Below are 19453 nucleotides of genomic sequence, written 5' to 3'. Positions count from 1 at the left end.
GCGAGCGGCTCGCGCTCAGCCCTCGTGCGGAGACCGACAGGGGCTCCCCGGGATCGCGCGCCTGGGTTGGGGGTCAGGGAAGGACCCGGGTGGGTCTAACCGACCTCTGACCCCAGAGGGCCGAGCTCGCTGGGCGGGGGCCCCAGCAGCAACTGCACCGGCGTGGCCCGGGGCGAGGAGGTGGCGGAGGGCGGGGCTGAGGGGCGGGGCCGTCTTAAAAAGCCTCTCCTTCCCTCTATAGGGGTGGCAGGCAAATCCCCGCGTGCGAAGGGTACCGAGGCAGGGGCTGTCGGGCCAAGTGCGCGGGCTGCCGTCCACGCCATCCCCCTCCCCTCCAAAGCCATGGCTTCCAAACTCCTGCGCGCGGTTATCCTCGGGCCGCCAGGCTCGGGTAAGGGCACCGTATGCCAGAGGATCGCCCAGAACTTTGGCCTCCAGCATCTCTCCAGCGGCCACTTCTTGCGGGAGAACCTCAAGGCCAGCACGGGTGAGGGGCTGGGGCAGGGGGGCGAGGGTGGAGACGAGCTCGGCGGGGTGGTAGGGCCGGGAGCCGGGCGGTCGCGGGCACGGGTCCCCCTCGGCGCCGGCGCCCTGCCCCCGCCCGCCCGCCCGCGTGTGCCCGTGCGGGCTCGTACGTGCCGCGGCGCATGCAGCCAGCCGCCCGCCCGCGCGGCTTAACCGCGCCCGGAGGAGGCCGAGGTTGGCCGGCAGCTCCTCTGACTGCACCCGTCGCTTGTGCGTGGGGAGGACCTCGCGCTCCCGGCCGAGGGAACGCGAGCCGCTCGGCGGGATCCTCACCGGCCTCTCACGCCGCTTCCCCTGTGCAGGGACCCTGTGTCCCCTGTTGCGGTCCTGCCGAGGCGCCAGGAGCTAGGGACCGCGCGCGCCGCCCACCTGTGGGAGTCGCGGCCGCCGGCGCTCTGGGACTCCGCGGCGCGCACCCCCACGGCCCCCCGCGCGCGGTCTGGCCTGGAGCCAAGCGCTGCATGGCGGTGAAAGGCCTGTGGTCGCTGCAGGCGTCCGCGGCAAACTGTCCCCGCCAACTCCCCTCCTCAAGCTCTACTTGGCCGCCTGGAGACCCGGAGACTCGTTCTGATAAATTGCATTTTTTAGTTCAGCCTTTCTGCCAATGGCCTTTTGAGACTGTCCCTCGGCGGGTGCGGTAAAGTTGGCGATCTAGATTGCCCCATCTCTCCCCAGTCTTGCAAATTCTCCCTCTCCCCTCTTCGGCTCCGGGATCCAAAGGAATAAGCATGAGAAAACCAAGCGTTAGCGAGGAACTGCGGGGCGCCTACCCTTCTAGGATGCAGATGAGCGTAATTGAGCAACTCCCTTCTGAAGCTGAGGTCCTTCCCTAGCTCTGTTCTCACCTGTGTCCAAGTGGTTATCGCTCCTTCTGGACTAATTGTTCCTGAATCTGCATTTCAGAAGCGGCTGTAAGTATGAGCTGGTGGGTGGAGGACAAGGCTGGAAAGCAGATTGATAAGGACCACTTCAAGCATCTGGAAGGCTGTTGATTCTTCCTCTGAAGCCGGTTATAAAATCCAGTCTTTATTTGGATTCTCGGGGCACCTTCCCTCTTAACCTGTGTCTGAGATAATAGTGTACCACTTTGTATTTTGTTACCTCGCGGGAGGCCCCCTTTGGCCCCATCACTGAGGATTGATTGAACCCAGGCCTTCGAATGGGCTAGGCAGTTACCACACCCCTGAACGACGCTCAAAACCGGTTTTAAGTTAAAAGGTAAAATCTTACTTGTATGTGAGTGTGGTTTTTCCATTGTGCCTGTGGCACTTAGGTCCTCGGCCTAGGTGTCAAGCGCCTTTATACTTGGAGCCTTCTCTCCCAGCCCTTAGATTTACGATAGGGCCTTATTAAGTTACTAGGCGTTTATCTGTCTCAGCTGGGGTTATGGGCGGACCCCCACCCCCCAGTTAGATTCTTTTTCTCCACCAAGGATCGAACTTCACGCGGACGTGAATGCTTGCTAGACTGTACTCCTGAGCTACGAGCCTCCCGGGCTCCTTGTTTAATGTACTCCAGTATTTGCCTCTCTCCTCTTTTCTAATGCACTCCTTCAGAGTTTGGAATACAGTTTGGGAGGGGGCAACCTGACGGCGGTTTGTGTGTAGGATTGGACTTCTAGATTAGGCTATAAAGGGTAGCTGAGACAAGGCTAGCGGAATGTCCATCCCTCTTCGTAGCATCCTCCGGACCTCTGGAATGAAGGACTAGTGGCCTTTGGGCGGTAGCGTTAGCCACCTTTCTTGGTGGCTTTAGGCCGCCGACTGGCCTCACCCAAAGGCCATGCACTTGATCTCAAAGTCACCGTTTACTGCCTATAGTTGATGGTCTTCATACTTGAGGCAGGTGGCGAAATCTGGCAGCTTGCTAGTCAGGGCAGCCTGATTGAGGATATGCTTCCCTTGATGGTGCTCCTCCTTGTGTGGAGAAGGAAGGCAGCCTCCTCCTGGTGCTCTGTCTCCGAGGCTCTGCTGTCCTGGCTGCTGCACGTGGGGGCAAAGACTTCTGCTGGCTCCTCAACCTTCAATCTAATCTATGTGATCACTGTGTTAGCATTGCCTGAATGCTGGAACTAGCTACGGAGATCAGTCCAGCCTCAAACAGAGATCCGTCTACCTCTACCTCCTGAGGGCTGAGTTTAAAGGCCTGTGCCTCCCTCCACACCTGGCCTCCTTTTCACTTTTTTAAAGAGTTTTACGAGGAGCCCGGTGGTGGTGCTGGCGGTCCACACCTTTAATCCCAACACTTGGGAGGCAGAGGCAGCTGGCTCGCTGAGTTCAAGGACAGTCTCCTCTACCAAGAGCTAGTTCCAGGATCCAGAGCTATAGAGAAACTGTGTCGAAAAACATACAAACAAACTAAAGAAGAACTTTTAAGAGAGGCGATATTTTTCTTTACTAACTTTTTACTTGGCTGTCTTCTCACTTTTAAAAAAGTGTTATTATATGTATGAATATTACATCATTATGTGAGCCATTTTCATGTCTCGTCCTTAAGTCGGTCAAAAGAGGGCGTCAGGTCCCCCGAAACTAGAGTTAAGATGGTTGAGACGTGGTATGGATACCGGAAACCGGATGCAGGTCCTCTCGAGCATCCAGTGCTCTTCACCACTGAACCACCTCTCCATTCCTTATCATTTTTTAGGTTTTTTTTTTTTTTTTTTTTGGTTTTTCGAGACAGGGTTTCTCTGTGGTTTTGGAGCCTGTCCTGGAACTAGCTCTTGTAGACCAGGCTGGTCTCGAACTCACAGAGATCCGCCTGCCTCTGCCTCCCTAGTGCTGGGATTTTAATTTTAAGACAGTGTCTCACTATGTAGACCAGACTGGCTTGGAACTCAGATCCAGCGACCTCTGCCTGTTTAAGACTGGGATTAAGGTGTGTTCCACCATATCCTGCCCTGCTCTCAGGTTTTAAAATACCAGTTAATTTTCTTCTATAGTGTCTCCCCCTCCTCCCTCATAGGGTTTCTCTGTGTAGATCTGGCTGGCCTTGAACTCACAGAGATCCAACCTTTCAAGTGCTGGGAAAAACCTGCAGGTTTCTATTCTTTTAAATGCCTTCATTCCTCCACCCTTTTCTCACGTAGTAAAAGTGACTTAAATGTTTTGGCGAATCATCCCGCCCCACCCCCTTTTTAATCTCTCCCATTAACTAATTAAAAAAAACTCGACTAGGCAAAGAAGTGATAAAAGACTGCAATTTGTTTTGAAAGTGGCATGTTCCTAGGTGTGTGATGTCCCACACTTCTCTAGAAGTCTCTTTGAGAGTCTTAGGGGCCACTCTGTCTTGTAAGAACAGGATTATGCAGGATTTTTTATTTCCTGCCACCCACCTGCTGCTTGCTTTTTAACCTCCCAGGGAAGCCAAGAACCCTTCTGGATATACAGTTTATGGTTGGAGTCTGGAGATGATGACGAAACACAGAGACCCCCAGGAAGTCAGGAAGTCAGTAGCGATTTCAGTTGGAAAGTGTAGCTCCTGCCATCTGCTTCAGCCTGGATTTATTTGGGCAGGCTCTTGCCTACACGGCTTGCCTCCTGCAGTCACAGTCTGGCTGGCAGAACGCTGCCCTGCAGGAAAGGGCCTATCTGACCTCAGTGCTCTGGAGAAGGAAGTCTTCTCTCTGGCCTGCAGGATCCATCTTCTTCCTCTGCGTGTACCATGTTGATTGTATCAGCTGTTAGTTGAGTCCTGAAGGCCTGTAGCTGTCTGCTTCATCCACTGGCCGCACATCTACTGGGGTAGTATGCCTGAGGGTAATCACATTGCTTAAGAAAATGATGTACCTTTAGCTTTTCCCTAAAAAGTTATCCATCCGTCCATCCATCCACCACCCCTCCATCCATCGATCTGTCTATCGAGATGAGGCTGTGTATGTCAGCTTGGCCTTTAACTTCCCCAAGTAGCCTAGGCCAAAGCTGAACTCTTGAACTACCCAGCTACCAGGTCCAGGGTTATAAGCACGTGCCAGTTGGAGCAGCTTAATGGTGTGAGCCTCTTACTCTACCTTCTCCTGATAGTATGTGTTTTACCCCTGAAACTGGGGTCTGGCAAGCTGTAATGCAGCGAAAAAGGGTTCCTACCGTCTGTACTGAAGGTACAAGTCCAGTGCTAAGATTGTGTGTGCTGTACCAGAAGTTTACACAGGCTGCTGCTGTTGGGTGAGTTTTGGATTGTGGTTAGGAGTGAAGCCTACAAAGGACTTGAGATTATCTTTTGCGATAGTTGCTTTTCCCTTGGCCTTCCCTGGACTGCCTGGAGCTGTGCAGGCTGAGGCTTATCAAATACCTTCTTTGAGGACCCACCTCCAGGTCTTTAGCTCGTATTTTCTTAGCACACACTGTGAAGAAACAGAAAAGGCTTGCCTTATGTTGCAAGGACCCTGCATTCTCTCACTGGGAGTGTTAGCTCCCCTCTTCTCCACCCATACCACCCACGTGTGTGTGTGTGTGTGTGTGTGTGTGTGTGTGTAAGCACATGTATGCTTGCACATACAAAGCAGGTCCACTATAGAATGAATCCCATCAAAACATTCTGTTTGTGGCGGGAATGTGGTTCAGTTGATGGGTGCTTGTCCTTCACTGACAAAGTACTGGTGGGTTTGAGTACCTGGTGTGCACATCTGTAATATACATAGGTCCAGATCAACCTGGGCTAGGGCCCCGTGGGGAAAATCTGTCTCAGAAGGAACAACAAAAAACCCTCCAGAACTCTGATAGCTTTCTTTGTTAGGTTTTATCTGAAGGATATAAAGATCCTGTTTTAAGGCTCAGATAGTGGTGTTAAAAAAAAAAAAAAAAACAGGCTTCTTTTAATATTGGAGTCTAGTATCTCAAGGGTAAAAGAATTGGAGAAGTTCCATTTGGAAGCATCTTGGGCTTGACTAAAGAAAAGATGTTCAAGAAGGAACCTGTTTCTGTTCTTATTAATTAATATTAACTGCAGCTCCTGCCAGGGTTTTACAGATGGACTAGCTTTTCAGATGAGGCTCTGAGCTGATCCTCTGTGAAAAGAGACCTCGTTCAAAGGGCTCAGGCTTTTGGGTACTCATTAAGTATAAATGTGCAGCTTATGTAACGGTGAAATTCTCTGAGGCTGGAGGATGGATGGGTTTGGAGATCTGAGTCAGATGGGTATTACATCTAAAACTTGAAATGGTTAACTTCCTGGTGCATCCCAGGATTCCTAGGGTATGCAACATTCTGCTTTCCCCATTTGGTGAGACCCAGGACCAAGTCAATGAAGGGCTGGTCAGTCTCTCGGGCTATAGATCTAGCTCAGTTGGTAGGTAACCTGCCTAGTTTGCAGGAAGCCCTTGGTTTGATCCTGTGCTCTGTGTAAACAGAAGAGTCAGACAGCTTATTGAGTCTAGCCTGGGTTCTGGACGTCTGAACTCAAGGCTTTTGTGCCTCGGCTCAGCAGGCACTTGGTGACCCACTGAGCCCTTTCCCAAACACCAGCGTCTGCAACTTCTGGTCTTGCTGCCACCTCCTCAGTGCTGGTATTTTAGGTGAGGGCCACCATGCCCAGGTTTTTTTTTTTTTTTTTAAGCTTTTCTTTTTTAATGTTGGTGTTTTGCCTGCATGCATGAGAAAGTCAGAAGCTCTGGGACTGGAGTTCCAGACAGGTGTGAACTGCCACGTAGGTGCTGGGAAATGAACCCGGGTCCTCTGAGCCATCTCTCCAGTCCTTTGCCCAGTTTTATGTGTTGCTTGGGATTGAAGCCAGAGCGTCTGCATGCTAGGCAAGCTATGGACCAGCTGAGGTATATTGTTTAAATTGTTTCCGCGGGTTATTCTAAGCAAATAACTCAGTAGAATTAACATTGACGTCATCACCTAATTTTCCGATATTCTCTGAATGCCATTTGCTTCTCCACCAGTGTGTTTTCTAAGATCCAGTTTAACAGTGCACGTTTAATAGAGTCACTAAATCTTCTTTGTCTTGTGCAATCTCAGTTGTTTCCTTTTTCCCTTTTTTCTTTGAGTTTCTTAATTTTCTCAAATCTTTCACAACTTTGGTTTTTCTGAGACAGGGTCTGCTCACGTAGCCCGTAATTTTCTCAAATCTTTCACAACTTCAGTTTTTTTGAGGCAAGGTCTGCTCATGTAGCCCATTCTGGCCTTGAATTGTTGCCTCATCTCTCTTGAATGCTGGGATTATAGGTGTGTGCTATCATTCTTGGCTTCCAGACCCAGCTCCCAGTCTTTAATATCTTCGTGGAAGAGCACAGTTTGTGTTGCAGTGTCTGAAGGCTTACTTCACACAGTAAGTAGTTGATGGAGGACCTCATGGCCCCTGGAAACGTCTCCTGGGTGCTCAGAGATGCTCTGGCTGCACTTTTGAGACCCGTGGATATAACTAGTCTTCTGATATTGGGGATTGGGGTTAGAGTCTCCTGGTGGGCAAGCAGGTGGCATTGAATACTATAGTGTCTTACAGTGAGTGTTAGGATCTGGGCAGTGTGGCTTGTGAGGTACAAGGTAGTAAAATAAGGTGTATTCTCTGCAAGGGCTGCACAGCTGCAAGAGAAGCAGGCAGGCAGCTGAAGAGTTAGTTGCAGGAGTGTGTGCCTGGCTTTGCAGGACACAGGGAAAGGATGGCTTGGGGGTGGGGAACGCCTTAACAGGTTCTATAGCCCAGGCTGGCCTATTCTCACAGTGTAGTCTAGGATGGTATCAGACTCGCCTGTATTGCTGAGTATTGTGAGTATTGGGACTCCTTTTAAAAATTACTTATTATTAGTTCCCTCCCTCCCTCCCTCCCTCCCTCCCTCCCTCCCTCCCTCCCTCCCTCCTGTGTGTGGGGGTCAAAAGACAACTTTCATGATTTTTTTTCCCCCTCCCAAGTTTATGTGGGTTCTGGGGCTCAAACTCAGATTGTCAGGCTTGTGTGGCAAGCTCCGTCCGAACCCACTGAGCCGTCTTGCTAGCTCTTGTTGGAGAGCACATTAGAGGAAGTGGGTCCTAAGTTAGGGTTACTATTGCTGGGGTGAAATGCCATTACCAAAAGCACCTTGGGGCGGAAAGGGTTTATTTGACTTAGACTTCCACATCACTTTTCATCATCCTGCCTTGACGGAAGTCAGGAAGGGAGCTCAAATAGAGCAGGAACCTGGAGTCAGGAGCTGATGCAGGAGGGCTGCTTACTGGCATGCTCCTTATGGCTTGCTCAGCCTGCTTTCTCATAGAACCCAGGACCACCTGCCTGAGGTGGTCCCACCCACAGTGGACTGGACCCTCCCACGCCAATCACTAATTAAGAACATGCCCGACAGGCTTGCCTACAGCCAGATCTTCTGGAGGCATTTTCTCAGTTGAGACTCCCTCTTCTCCGGTGACTCTAGCTCAGATGAGTCTAAGTCAAGCTGACTTAGAACTAGCCGGCACAAGGTTTCTTGAACTGAATTTGACAGGTGACAGCCATTATCGGGTGAGGAAGTGGTCTTACTTGATAACATAGCTGGGGACTCCCTCTAGAACTGTTCACTGGGGTTTGTGGACACACCTTTGTAGAGCATCATTTTAGTCTGCGTTAACATCCCTACTGTCAAAGCAAAGGGTTATTTTATCCTTATGGTGTTTTGCACAGGCCAAACTTGGGCATGGCTGCTGAGCTGCACCATGGAGCTGTTGCATTTGCTCCATGCTCTTGCTCCAGCTCCCATCGCCTGTGCTTTAAGATACTCAAAAACAATGTATGGGGTCTGGAGAGATGGCTCAGCAGTTAGGAGCACATAGGACTTTTGTAGAGGACCCGAGTTGAATTCTACAGTATTCATGGGTAGTTCACAACTGGCTTTAATTTCACCTCTAGGGGATCTGACACCTGCCTCCCACTGGGGCATGCTCCTCATAGGAGCGCGCACACACACACACACTTAAAAGCTAGCGTGATGTAGTTTATGAAACTTTATGAACTTTCTAGAATTCAAGTGATGGCTAGTGATCATGAAGCTGGTAAACCGGGGTTCAAACTATTAGAAATAGACAGTTTATGAAAGTCTATTGGCTACCTTTTTGCCAAAATGGTGCTGTATTCTGCTGTATTGCTCTCTGATTTGTAAGTTGAAGTGATGTTTTCCTTGTGAAGTTTTTGGGCTTTCTCCAGCCGTCAGGCATTCAAACTAAATACTCTTTAGCACCTACTTATGTTTGGGGGAGGGGGTGGAGAGGAACCAAACTTAGTTTGCTAAAGCAAGCCCGTGACATTTAGTTTGTTTGGCCTTTCAGACACAGTACAAAAGGTCTCATTTGTCTAGCACCGTGAAGTTCATTTTGGACGGTTGATGTTACATTTTAACCGCCTCACCTCCAAAGCCGGACAACTTTCGTACTTAGGAAATGGCCGGGCACCAAGCATTCGCCCCGTGTGGAAATAGTGCATCGTGAGTCCTGATCATCAGGTCCAGAAGCAGCTGAAGATGAACTATTTTCTACACGTAGCACTTTAATAGACATCGCTTCTTAAATTTTTGATTTGCATCACTGACCAGGGACCCTGCCTGGCACTTTGTAATTCTGGGGCCTTGGCCTTCAGTTTGCAGCATCTGCCAGGCTCTGGATTGCCTCTTCTGTTCCTATTAGCTATAATCCACGTGCCTGTCTACCCAGTAGCAGTTCCTGCTGGATAATTCTAAAATAAGTAAATGGCCCCAGAGATTGAGCAATTTGCCCCAGGTCAGACAGCTAGATAAACTGACATTCAAACCTGGGACTTTTGAGCTGGACTTGGGGCTCATCCTGTCACGTTGTCTTCCTGGCACTGGGGGGCGGGTGTGGTGCACGTGTTTGCCTCAAGTTCCCCGTCTTGCCACATGGCCTGGGCAAGTCTGAAACTGTCTGTAGCCCGGGCTGTCCTGGAACTTGGGGGGAGATTAGATCCTTCTACCTCTTACCTGGTTAGAAACGCCTTTTGAGATAGCCTATCTTAACCTGTTTGCCTGCAGACACAAAGTGTTTCACACTGTCCTTTAAAGCAACAGGAATTCCTTTCGACATTTCTTGGAGCGGAGAGACAGAAACAGGGTCCGTGAAGTCCCGATTGACTGGCCTGGCCTGTAACTCAGTGTGTAGCCCAGACTGGCTGTGAATTTGATCTTCCTGCCTCAGCCTCCTGACATGCTGGAATCGCGGTGGAGGGCGCAGGGCCATGCCACCTTGCCTGGTCATTTTGCACACTCCTGAAGACTGGTGGTTTCCAGGCTCGAAGCATCCTCAGGATCTTTGGTTCTGGGCTGGCTCCCTGAGCTCTGATCATGTGCTAATGGGATGAACGGGAGTGGGGGGGGAAGGGGGTCATGTTAAGTGCTGCGTGGAAACACTTCGTCGCTGCTGTGTTTGAACATTTGTGGGGGGTCACTTCTACTGTGGGGACTGTTATGGAGCAGTCATAAGTCATCAGGCTTGGCAGCAAGTGTCTTTACCTTCTGAGCCGTCATGCCGACCACCTCTGCACTTTGTTTTTTTTGACGTGTTGTCTCACCAGGTAGCCCGACCCAGGTAAGCTTTATAGCCAGTGCTTTATCCTTCTGCCTCAGCTTCCCACTGAGTGCTGGGATCACAGGCTTTGTCACTGTGCCCAGCTCGTAAGTTGCTTCTCTCACCCTGATGCTGTAACTCTGCCGATGAACGAACTATACTGGAAACTATAACTGAGCTATACCCCCAGCCTTGTACCTTTTGTCATAGGGGAAGTAACCCCATTCTCAAGGGAGATCAGGTGGCCTCGTGAGCTAATAATACCTTTAAAAGCTTCACCTTTAAATATTACCATTGTAATTACATCTTTAGGTGTAGGGGACACATTTGATAGAAGCGTGGCAGGTGGCAGAAAATGCTGGCAGCTCAGCTCTTCACAGGTGTGTTAAGGTGCAAAAGCCAATTGAAGTTGGGAGGGCAGGGCAGCACATACTCCAAATGCTAGCACCCAGGAAACTGAGGCAGGAGGATTGAGAATTCCAGCCCAGGCTGGGTGGTTGTTACAGGAAACGAGTTAGCTAGGCTAGAGGTTTACCCTCAAAACAGTTTTGAACAACACATCCACAAAGAAGGAAACGCCGCCCCCAATCCCAAAAAGGACCGAAAAGGTCTGAAATAGAAACCATCTGCGGCGGCCAGGAGGTAGCGACGAGGCTTCATTGTGACAGTGTGAGGCCTGGAGTATTGCCGGAGCCCAGTGTTCTTTCTTCATTAGGCACTTGCCAGCAGCTCCGTGCCAGGGTTAGGCATGGGGAGGCATGCACGCAAAGCTTGTTCTGACCTTGAGGCACCTAGGGCTCAGGTGGTTCAGGTTGTGGCTCTCAAGATGTTCCCGCGAGGTGTGCGTGCGTGGGTGGAGCGTTGAAGCCAAAGCCAGAGACCGGGTAGGCGGGGGCCATTGCTCAGATGTAACCTTCCCTGGTGCGCGCGTTTCATTCTCTGGATCTGTTTTCAGCCTTGCCTTTGAAGCTCGTCCACACTGTTCCCGCCGCGGGTGGCTCTTTTCTGGGACTTCTTGATACCATCTGTACCTTCCGCTGGGCGTTCATTTTCTCCTCCCATGACTTCAGCCATAGTCTCTCACCGATTAAATAGTAAAGTTAATTAATGGCAGTCGAGTTCAGAGACTTTGGACATAAGCTCAGCAGAGTGAAGTGTGACTTTTCTTACGTTTTATGTCCCGTGCCCGTGTAAGTGTATCAAGAAGGTAGTATTCCACCGTGATGACTGGTCACTGGAAGGCAGTTCTCTGAGGAGATCTTTGAACTGAGCTTCAGGGGGAGTGCGATCTGGTGTTCCTTTTTGGGGTACAGGGGGAGTGACCTTAAAGTGGAAAAGAGAGGAACCTGGTCCGTTCTGTTCATGGTATGGACGGAGAACCGTAGGCTCAGGGTCTTTTGAGTGATCAGATTTATTACTGGAGAAATGCATTTCTGTTGCTGTTAATATGTAATAAACTAGCTTTACTGAGGTCAGATTTGCATGCAGTAAACTTGGCCCTTTAAAAACATTCAGATGGGCTCATCAGATAAAAGTGCTTGCTGGCTGTGCACGTCTGATGACTTGAGTTCAGTTCCCAGAACCCAGCAACCCAAGGGAAAAGCCGCATGCACCTGTAATTCCAGCCCTCCTATAGACAGGTGGGAAGCTTGTGGGACTGTAGCACATGCACAAGGAGCAAGGGAGACCCTACTTCAAAACGAGATGAAAGCAGAGAACCAGCTTCTGACACCCACACAGAAGTCGAGACCCTTTCAAGGCCACGTGTTCCAGTTACCCAGTACCACGAAACAGAAATATCTGGACAAGTCAAGCTAAGCGTGATGGCATTGACGCAATCCCAGCCTCTTCAGAGGTTGAGGCAGAAGGGTTGTGAGTCCACGGCCAGCCTGGGCTACAGGGGGAGTTCTCAGACTCAGAATAAATCAAAGGGTGGGGGCATTGCGCAGTTAATGGGCTTGTCTCGCATGTTTTAGACCCTCTGTTTGCTCTCTACCAAACAGTCCACACAGATCAGCCTAGCGCCGAATCCTACACCTGTAATCTCAACCTTTGGGAGGCTGAAGCAAGAGGAGATTGTGGGTTCAAGGTCAACATGACTGTGTGAGACCCACACTTGATAGAACAACAGAAAACAAATCAACAAGAACCCCGAAGAAAAGCACTCCCACAGACATAGGAGCCGGTGTGTTTTACAGAGTGGTAAAGCCACTATTCTCACCTAATCATAAAGGTTTCCCAGTCTCAGAGAGACCCTGTGCCCATTGGCAGGTGGCCCATACCCATCTCCCACCTTCTAGTCTCTGAGCTTTGAGTCCTGCTTGTAGGCTCCGGCCTCCTGAATGCTGGGGTTGCTGCATTTCACCTTGTTACCACCAGCAGGGATCCTCTCCACTGTGCCATCCTGAGCTTTGTCTGACTTTGAGCTTTAGCTCCTCTAGTGGTGTAAGGTGGTTCCGGTTCGTGGGACGCCTGTCCCTGTGCTGACGCCTGTCTGTCCCCACTGGAAAACTGTCAATTCAAATCCCTCCCGTGTTAAACAGGCTCGTCTGTCTTTTTATTCAGTTCGTTCTAATTTTTGGTATTAGTCTTCTTAAAAGAGAGCAGCCAGTGTAGACAGAATCTGTGATATATATAGTTCCAGGTTCTTCCTTTAATGGTAACTATGGATAACATCTTAGGGCATGCTTTCTCTTTTTCCAAAAGAAAGGTTGGTTTTTCACTTGCGTCAGTTCCAGCCCCTTAGTTTTAGGGAAACTCTGCAGCTTGGAGGACGGACAAAATCTCTTTCCACAGAGTTCTGTTTTGGTTTTCCAGAGTTCTTAGGGACTAAACGTTATGCATAGCAATGAACCTGGTAAGTTTTAAGTATTCAATTTCTTAAAATGTCTTAGAATTGAAAGGGATTTTGGGTCATTCTGCCCAAGTGGCCATTTTAGCTTGCTCCCTTCTCTGTGGCAGCTGACAGCTCAGCCCCCAGGCATTGAGAGTGGCTCTTCCATTGCTGCATAAGTCTAATTGTTGGGAGATTTTTCTTTTATCCAAGCCAAGTCCTTGAAATGATCATCAGGAAGCTGCCATCCGTTTGTCCAGCTTCTGTCTTCAGTGTCACATAAATTACCTCCACGGGCTCCTCAGATATTGAATAGTTTCAAGGCACCTCTGAGAAGAAGAGCCCTACTTTCCTGCGATTATATAGCTGGACTGACCTAGCTCTCTCGCTCTCTCTCTCCTTCCCCTCCTCTTTCCCCCTCCCTCTTTCCCTTCCATTTTATCCATCCATCCTTCCTTCTCTGAGTGTTTGTGTGTGTGCGCGCATGTATACATATGTAGTATGTGGGAGTGGTTATGTGTTCTGTGCAGTCAGAAGAAAAACTGCTTTTGATTTTGAATGAGTGAATTCCTGAAGAATTCTACAGAATAACTAACAAGGAACAAAAAAGTAGCAGACAGCCAACAAGACGTCAGATCTGGAGCTCAGACTCGTTATCCGGTGGAGATGCCTGGTGTAGCCCATTGAGCAAGCATCGTCAAATCAGAGACTCACCAACGTCTAGCAGAGATCGACTGGGGAAACCGAGGCAGTCAGTCGGAGTTCCCTACCGAGCCTTCTCTCCATGGCTGAGCTTCCCATGACTGAACTGCTGACCTCCTTGGCCACTGTGCCCACTTTATCATGCACTAGACACTAATAACATCTGGTGGAAATGGTTCGCCTTCTGGCTCTTCTCAACACACATGGTGATTTTACCTGTGGGCTGTTGTGGTGTTCTTGTCCTTCCTGTTACAGAGTTAGGGGGACCAGACCATCCCCAGAAAAGGAGCTTTGGATTTAAAGTGGGCCTGGAGTGGAGGGGAGGACAGCCTCTCTTCAGAGCTATTGTCCCAGTGAGCTCACACAGCACAGGACAGTTTACCAGTATCCCTGTGTATGTATGTGTGTGTGCCTGCATGTGTCTACGCATGCGCGTGCCCTTTGTAGGGGTCAAATTCGGGTGTTGCTTCTCAGAAGCCATTCAGCTGTTTTTGCTTTTCTTTAAGATAGGGCATCACTGGGATCTGGGACACACCAGTTGGTTAGGCTGGCTGGCTAGGGAGCTTCAGGAATCCCATTGTCTCTGTCTCTAGCACTATGATTGCAAGCATACGTCATGCAACAGTTTTTATGTGTAGTGGGATTGAGTTGAAGTCCTTATGTTTGTGGCGAACACTTCTGACCGAGTTATTTTATCTACCTAGCTCCTGATTATTTTTCTTCTGGGTTTTAATACAGGGTCTCACTATGTAGACCAGACTGGCATCAACTAAAGGCCTGCCTTTTCTGAGACATGGTTTGCCTCTATAGACTGGGGACTCCCTATGCAGCCTAGGGCCTCGAACAACTCCTGCCACCGAGTGCTGGGATTGCAAATGTGAAATGCGAGCCACCATTTAAAAAAAAATAATGCCATGACTCCATTTTGATGGCCACCAGCAGCTGCCGCCAGTGGCTAAATGGAACTGTTTTAGCTGTTGAGGGCTTCCCATTGTCTTCCGCTTTCTCTCAATTTTCATGTTATTTCAGGCAGTCTGAAGGTGATCCTGGCCGGCTTAGCCTTGTAAAAGCTCCTGGTATATATAACCAGTTGTTGTAGCTCACAACTGCATTCTTGTTCGCAGGAAGCAGGAGTAGAAGGATCAATGAACGCAAGTCCAGTTCTAGTCTGCAGAGTGAGTCCCGGGTCTGCCCCAAAGAGATCATAGTGAGGCACTGTCTAAATGCCCTTTTCTTCCCGCCAGAGCTCATAGTATCTGAGTGCATGCCTGTGTGAGTGATCAGACCCAAATGTCAGACTCCAACTCCCAACTCCTCAGGGTACAGGTTTTGTTCTTCGGAGCTGGAAATCCTTCCAACTCTTTTTGATATGTGTATATGTGCTTGTGAATTTGAATACACAATTGTGTATTGTGTATGGGGTCCAAAAGTCAGTCGTGGGGGTCATTCTCCACTTCAGGCTTCATCTATCTTTTATTTTTTTTTTTTCCCCATACAGGGTTTCTCTGTTTAATTTTGTGAGTATAAGTGAGTGCCTGCCTGCATGTATGTATGTATGTATGAGCACCACATGTGCACCTGGGTCCTTTAGAGGTCAGATGAGGATGCTGGATGTTCTGTAATGAATCATAGGCAGTGAACCACCATATGGGCGGATGCTGGGAATGGTACCCCACGTTCTGCAAGAGTGACCAGTGGACTGCTGAGTCATCTCTAGCTCTCCTCACTTCTTTTGAGTATCTCTTTTTTTCTTTTTTTTTTTTTCGAGACAGCGTTTCTCTGTGGCTTTGGAGCCTGTCCTGGAACTAGCTCTGTAGACCAGGAGCATCTCACTTTCTTGAAACTCCAGTTACAGAGCCCCAGGGATCCTCCTGTCTCCCTACTGCTGGGATTGTAAGCACAAGCCACCATTGTGACTTTTTCTTTTAATTGTGGACACTGTATTGACCTGTTCTCAAGCTCACCTGACAAGCACTTTACTACTGGGATCTCCCCAGCCCTGTATTGGTAACTCCCTAAATTCCTAAGTGGTATTTGTTTCAGCTAACCATTTTATCATATAGATAAGTGATACCCACCCCATCTCTAACCTTGCACTCTCAGTGGCGCCCATCCCAGCCCTTTGACCTTAGGTGAGGCTGCCAACCTTTGAGTGTTCACCTACAGATACAGGATGGCAGAGCTACCTTGGAGGAGTTCTTGGAGTTTTGGCAGGGCTCGGACTAGAATGAGGCAAGTCGGACACTGCTGATAGAGATCTGGGGGATATTGAAAATCAGCTTCCGTGTGGGTGTTGGGAATTGAATCCTGATCCTCAAGAGAGCAGCGCCATCTCTCCAGTCCCACAGTTTTCTTTTTAATATGTCATTTTTAATTTGTGCTTGTGTGTTCATACTCACATGTATGTATGTTCGTCTGTGTGCCTGCAGAGGTCAGAAGAGCAGGTATTGGCTCCCATGTATCTGGAGGGACTGTCTGATGTGGATCCTGAGATCTGGTCTTTTTTGGTTTTTCGAGACAAGGTTTCACTGTGGCTTTGTCCAGGAGCCTGTCCTGGAACTAGCTCTTGAGACCAGGCTGGTCTCGAATTCACAGAGATCCGCCTGCCTCTGCCTCCCGAGTGCTGGGATTAAAGGCATGCGCCACCACTGCCTGGCTCGAGATCTGATCTTTGTTAGATTAGAAAAGGCTCTTAACTACCGAGCTAGCTCTCTGGCCCCAATAAGGTTTTTAAAAAACGATTTGTTTAAAAATTAGGTGTACATGTATGTCTGTGTTAGGGTATGTGCACATGATTGAGTACAGGCACCCAAGAAGGCCAGAAGAGGTCCTTTGAAGCTGGAGTTAAGAGGCAGTTGTAACTTGCCTGAGTTGAGAGCTGGGAACTGAACTTGGGTCCTTTGTAAGAGGAATACTTGTTCTTAACTGCTGAGCCAGCTCTTCAGCATCTTTGAAACAGGTTTTTTTTTTGTTTGTTTGTTTATTTTAAAGCCAGATTGATAGCTCATGCCTGCAGTCCTAACACTTGGGAAGCCGAAGCAGGAGGATTGCTGTGAGTTAGAGTCCAACCTAGCTTATATAATAAATTTCAGAACAGCTTGGACTACAGAGTAAGACCTTATCTCAAAAATAAATAAATAAGGGCTGGAGAGATGGCTCAGCAGTTAAGAGCATTGCCTGCTCTTCCAAAGGTCCTGAGTTCAATTCCCGGCAACCACAATGGTGGTTCACAACCATCTGGAATGAGGTCTGATGCCCTCTTCAGGCCTGTAAATATACACAGACAGAATATTGTATACATAATAAATAAATAAATACTTAAAAAAATAAATAAATAAAAACCTCCAGTGACATAGGTAGTAGTTTAACAAATGAGCAAAATGCCAAGAGTTTTGTTTATTTAATTATTATTATTTGAGACAATTTCTCTGTGTAGCTCTGACTCACTCTGTAGAGCAGGCTGGTTTCGAACTCACAGAGATCTGCCTGTCTCTGCCTCCCTCAGTGCTGGAATTAAAGGCATGTGCCACCACTACCCGGGAGAGTCTTTTTACCATGCTCAGGCTAGGGCACATGGAAGTAGGAGGCTCTTCAGATCCAGTGACACCCTTGGAACCTAGCCTGGGCACAGGTTAGTACAGTACACAATTCCTTTGAACTTCAGGGCTCCAGAGATCCTTCCATATCAGCCCGCGGGGCAGGTAGCTGGTTCTGTAGGTGCATACATTGCATCCAGCTCAGAATGGCAGTTTGAGGTCGGGAGGTCCCAGCACTTGAGGGGTTGAGTCAAGAGGAAAACGGGGAGATAATGAACAGCCTGGGTTATGGAGTATGCATGAGCTCGTGTATGGAGGTCAGGGAAGAACTTTTGGAAGGTCTTTCTCTTTCCACCATGGGGGACCTGGGGGCAAGGACCTTCACCCACTGAACCTCATCAAAGACTCCACAAGTTAAACTTTTTAAATAAAGAGCAGACCTAACAAACTTGAGAACTGAGTTGAAGTGCAAGGTTAAGCCCTGTTTTGAGTTACAATTTTTGGAGCTTTTTATTTTAGCTTTTGGCATTTCTTTTCGTACTGAGAAATATTTCCATCAGTGGGCCTGCTGAGTGTGCATCTGGCATCTGTAGTGGGCCCAGTTATGATGGAAGCTCAGGATTGCTGGCTTGGAGATAAACCTGAACTCAAGGTCGGCCTGGGCTAGAGAGTGAATTTGTCACCCAGACCTCAGAGGAACATGGTAGTATACACCATCATCCCCATCTGTCTGGCCAGTGGGGGCTAAGGCAGGAGGCTGTGAATCCTTGTCTTGGGCTAGAGGTGTTTTGAATGTCATGTTGCAGCACTGAATACGTGTGCAGAGGAGCCGAGCCAAGCCCAGCCTGCTGCCTGCAACTGCATTCCGCGCTCTGCAGTGATGGTGAAAGGCAGTCGCAGATGGTGCCTGAGCTCTAGCTGCAACTGCTGTTGGCTGCAGGATGTTCTAGGGACAAAGGCCAGGAACTCACTGGAGCTGGCAAGCGTGTTTCTGGACCGTAGGTTCTGGTTCTGCCGCTGCTAACTTCTTAATGTTTTGGAGACCTGTAGCTCAGTTTGGCCTGGAGCTCAACTACGTATCCTAGACTAGCATTAACTCCAGCCTCAGTCACCATGGCTGGCACTTTTATTTCTTGAATCTGTCTAGCAACAAGTGGCCACTGAAGGGACGCCCTAAGAGGGTGAACCAGCTCCTCAACCCTTTGCTAGGAAAGGCCCAAGTGTTAGGCAGCACAGACTCCATCATGACTGCTCCCTCTTAGGACCCTGCTGTAGTGGTCTCATGGTGACCACCATATATTGTCCTCTTCTTTGAGATAAGTTCTTGCTATGTAGACCAGGCTGGCCTAGAGCCCATTCCTCTTCTGTTTCCGCCTCCCCCAAGTTGCTAGGATTGTGGGTGTTGCACTACTGTGCCCAACTCGATAATTTTCAGGTTTATTTCACAGGTTTATTTTACCAATAATCTCTACACAACATAAGTGTAGTTGCCCATAGAAGGCCATACAAAAGACGAGGAAAAAATAGACTGAAAAAAAAATCATCGAAATGGGCATAAAAAGTGGTAGCATTTATTTTATGTGCCTGAGTGTTTTGCCTGTGTGTATATTTGTGTCATGTGTGCCATGATGCCCTAGGGACAAGAAGAAGCCATTGGATACCCTGGAGCTGGAGTTACAGAAGTTTGTTAGCTTCCAGCTGGGTGCTGGGAATTGAACCCAGATCCTCTGGAAAGCAACCAGTGCTCTTAACCATCGAGCCCTAGCCTCAGCCTCATAGAATGAAAAAACTTTGTGCACGTTTGCACATGTATGTGCATGCCACAGCACATGTGGAGATCAGAGGACGGCTGTGGGCCTTGTTTGATATTTTAAGCTGCAAAGCAGCGGAGTCTATTTATACCTTTGAAGTGGAGTGGCTTTAAAAGAACTTAATTTTATTGGCTGCTTTATTCAGTCGCCGCCTTGGCGTGTATACTGCCTGGGCTGTAGTCAGCTCTGGAGGCTCTTAGGTGGCCTGGCTTATAATAAGGAAAAAGGGAGGGAAGTCATTGTTGCAAATCCATCATTCTCTTTATGCACCCTTTGGAGAGCAGCCCGGGCAGTGTGTGCGCCTGCGTTGTTTTTCTCCTCTCTCTGGCAGTGGAATGAGTGTGAACATTCAGAAGCGTCTCTAAAATTAGGCTCCCTGCTAGCACATTCAGCTTCAGGTATGTGCCATTTGAAAGAGCAATGCGGGTTTGGAGACCAGAGACTTGTTTAAACTCACGGGTTGAAGGGCTGGGACCCTCTAGGCCACTGAGGGAATCACCTTGGGATGCCTAGAACCTATTGGAATAGAAATAGCCATGAGAACAGAGGGTTCCCCCCAGAGAGCAG

The 19453-nt window shown here is 49.0% G+C and overlaps 1 protein-coding gene across 1 annotated transcript in view; it reads left to right on the top strand.

Moving 5' to 3' along the window:
* The first annotated feature begins 220 nt into the window (after positions 1-220).
* Ak4 (adenylate kinase 4) overlaps positions 221-19453 on the top strand; it is a 53503-nt gene continuing 34270 nt past the window's right edge. Inside the window, exon 1 of the mRNA XM_050136136.1 lies at positions 221-487. Within this exon, the coding sequence (XP_049992093.1) occupies positions 343-487 (145 nt within the window). The 5' untranslated portion in view covers positions 221-342. The remainder of the gene's footprint in view (positions 488-19453) is intronic.

Source organism: Alexandromys fortis, unplaced genomic scaffold, assembly GCF_014885135.2.
Source record: "Alexandromys fortis isolate MF-2015 unplaced genomic scaffold, M_Fortis_MF-2015_v1.1 scaffold_13, whole genome shotgun sequence".
In the NCBI taxonomy this organism is placed as follows: Eukaryota; Metazoa; Chordata; class Mammalia; order Rodentia; family Cricetidae; genus Alexandromys; species Alexandromys fortis.
Note: the sequence above shows the minus strand (reverse complement) of the source record. Positions and strands in the feature narration are given on the sequence as shown.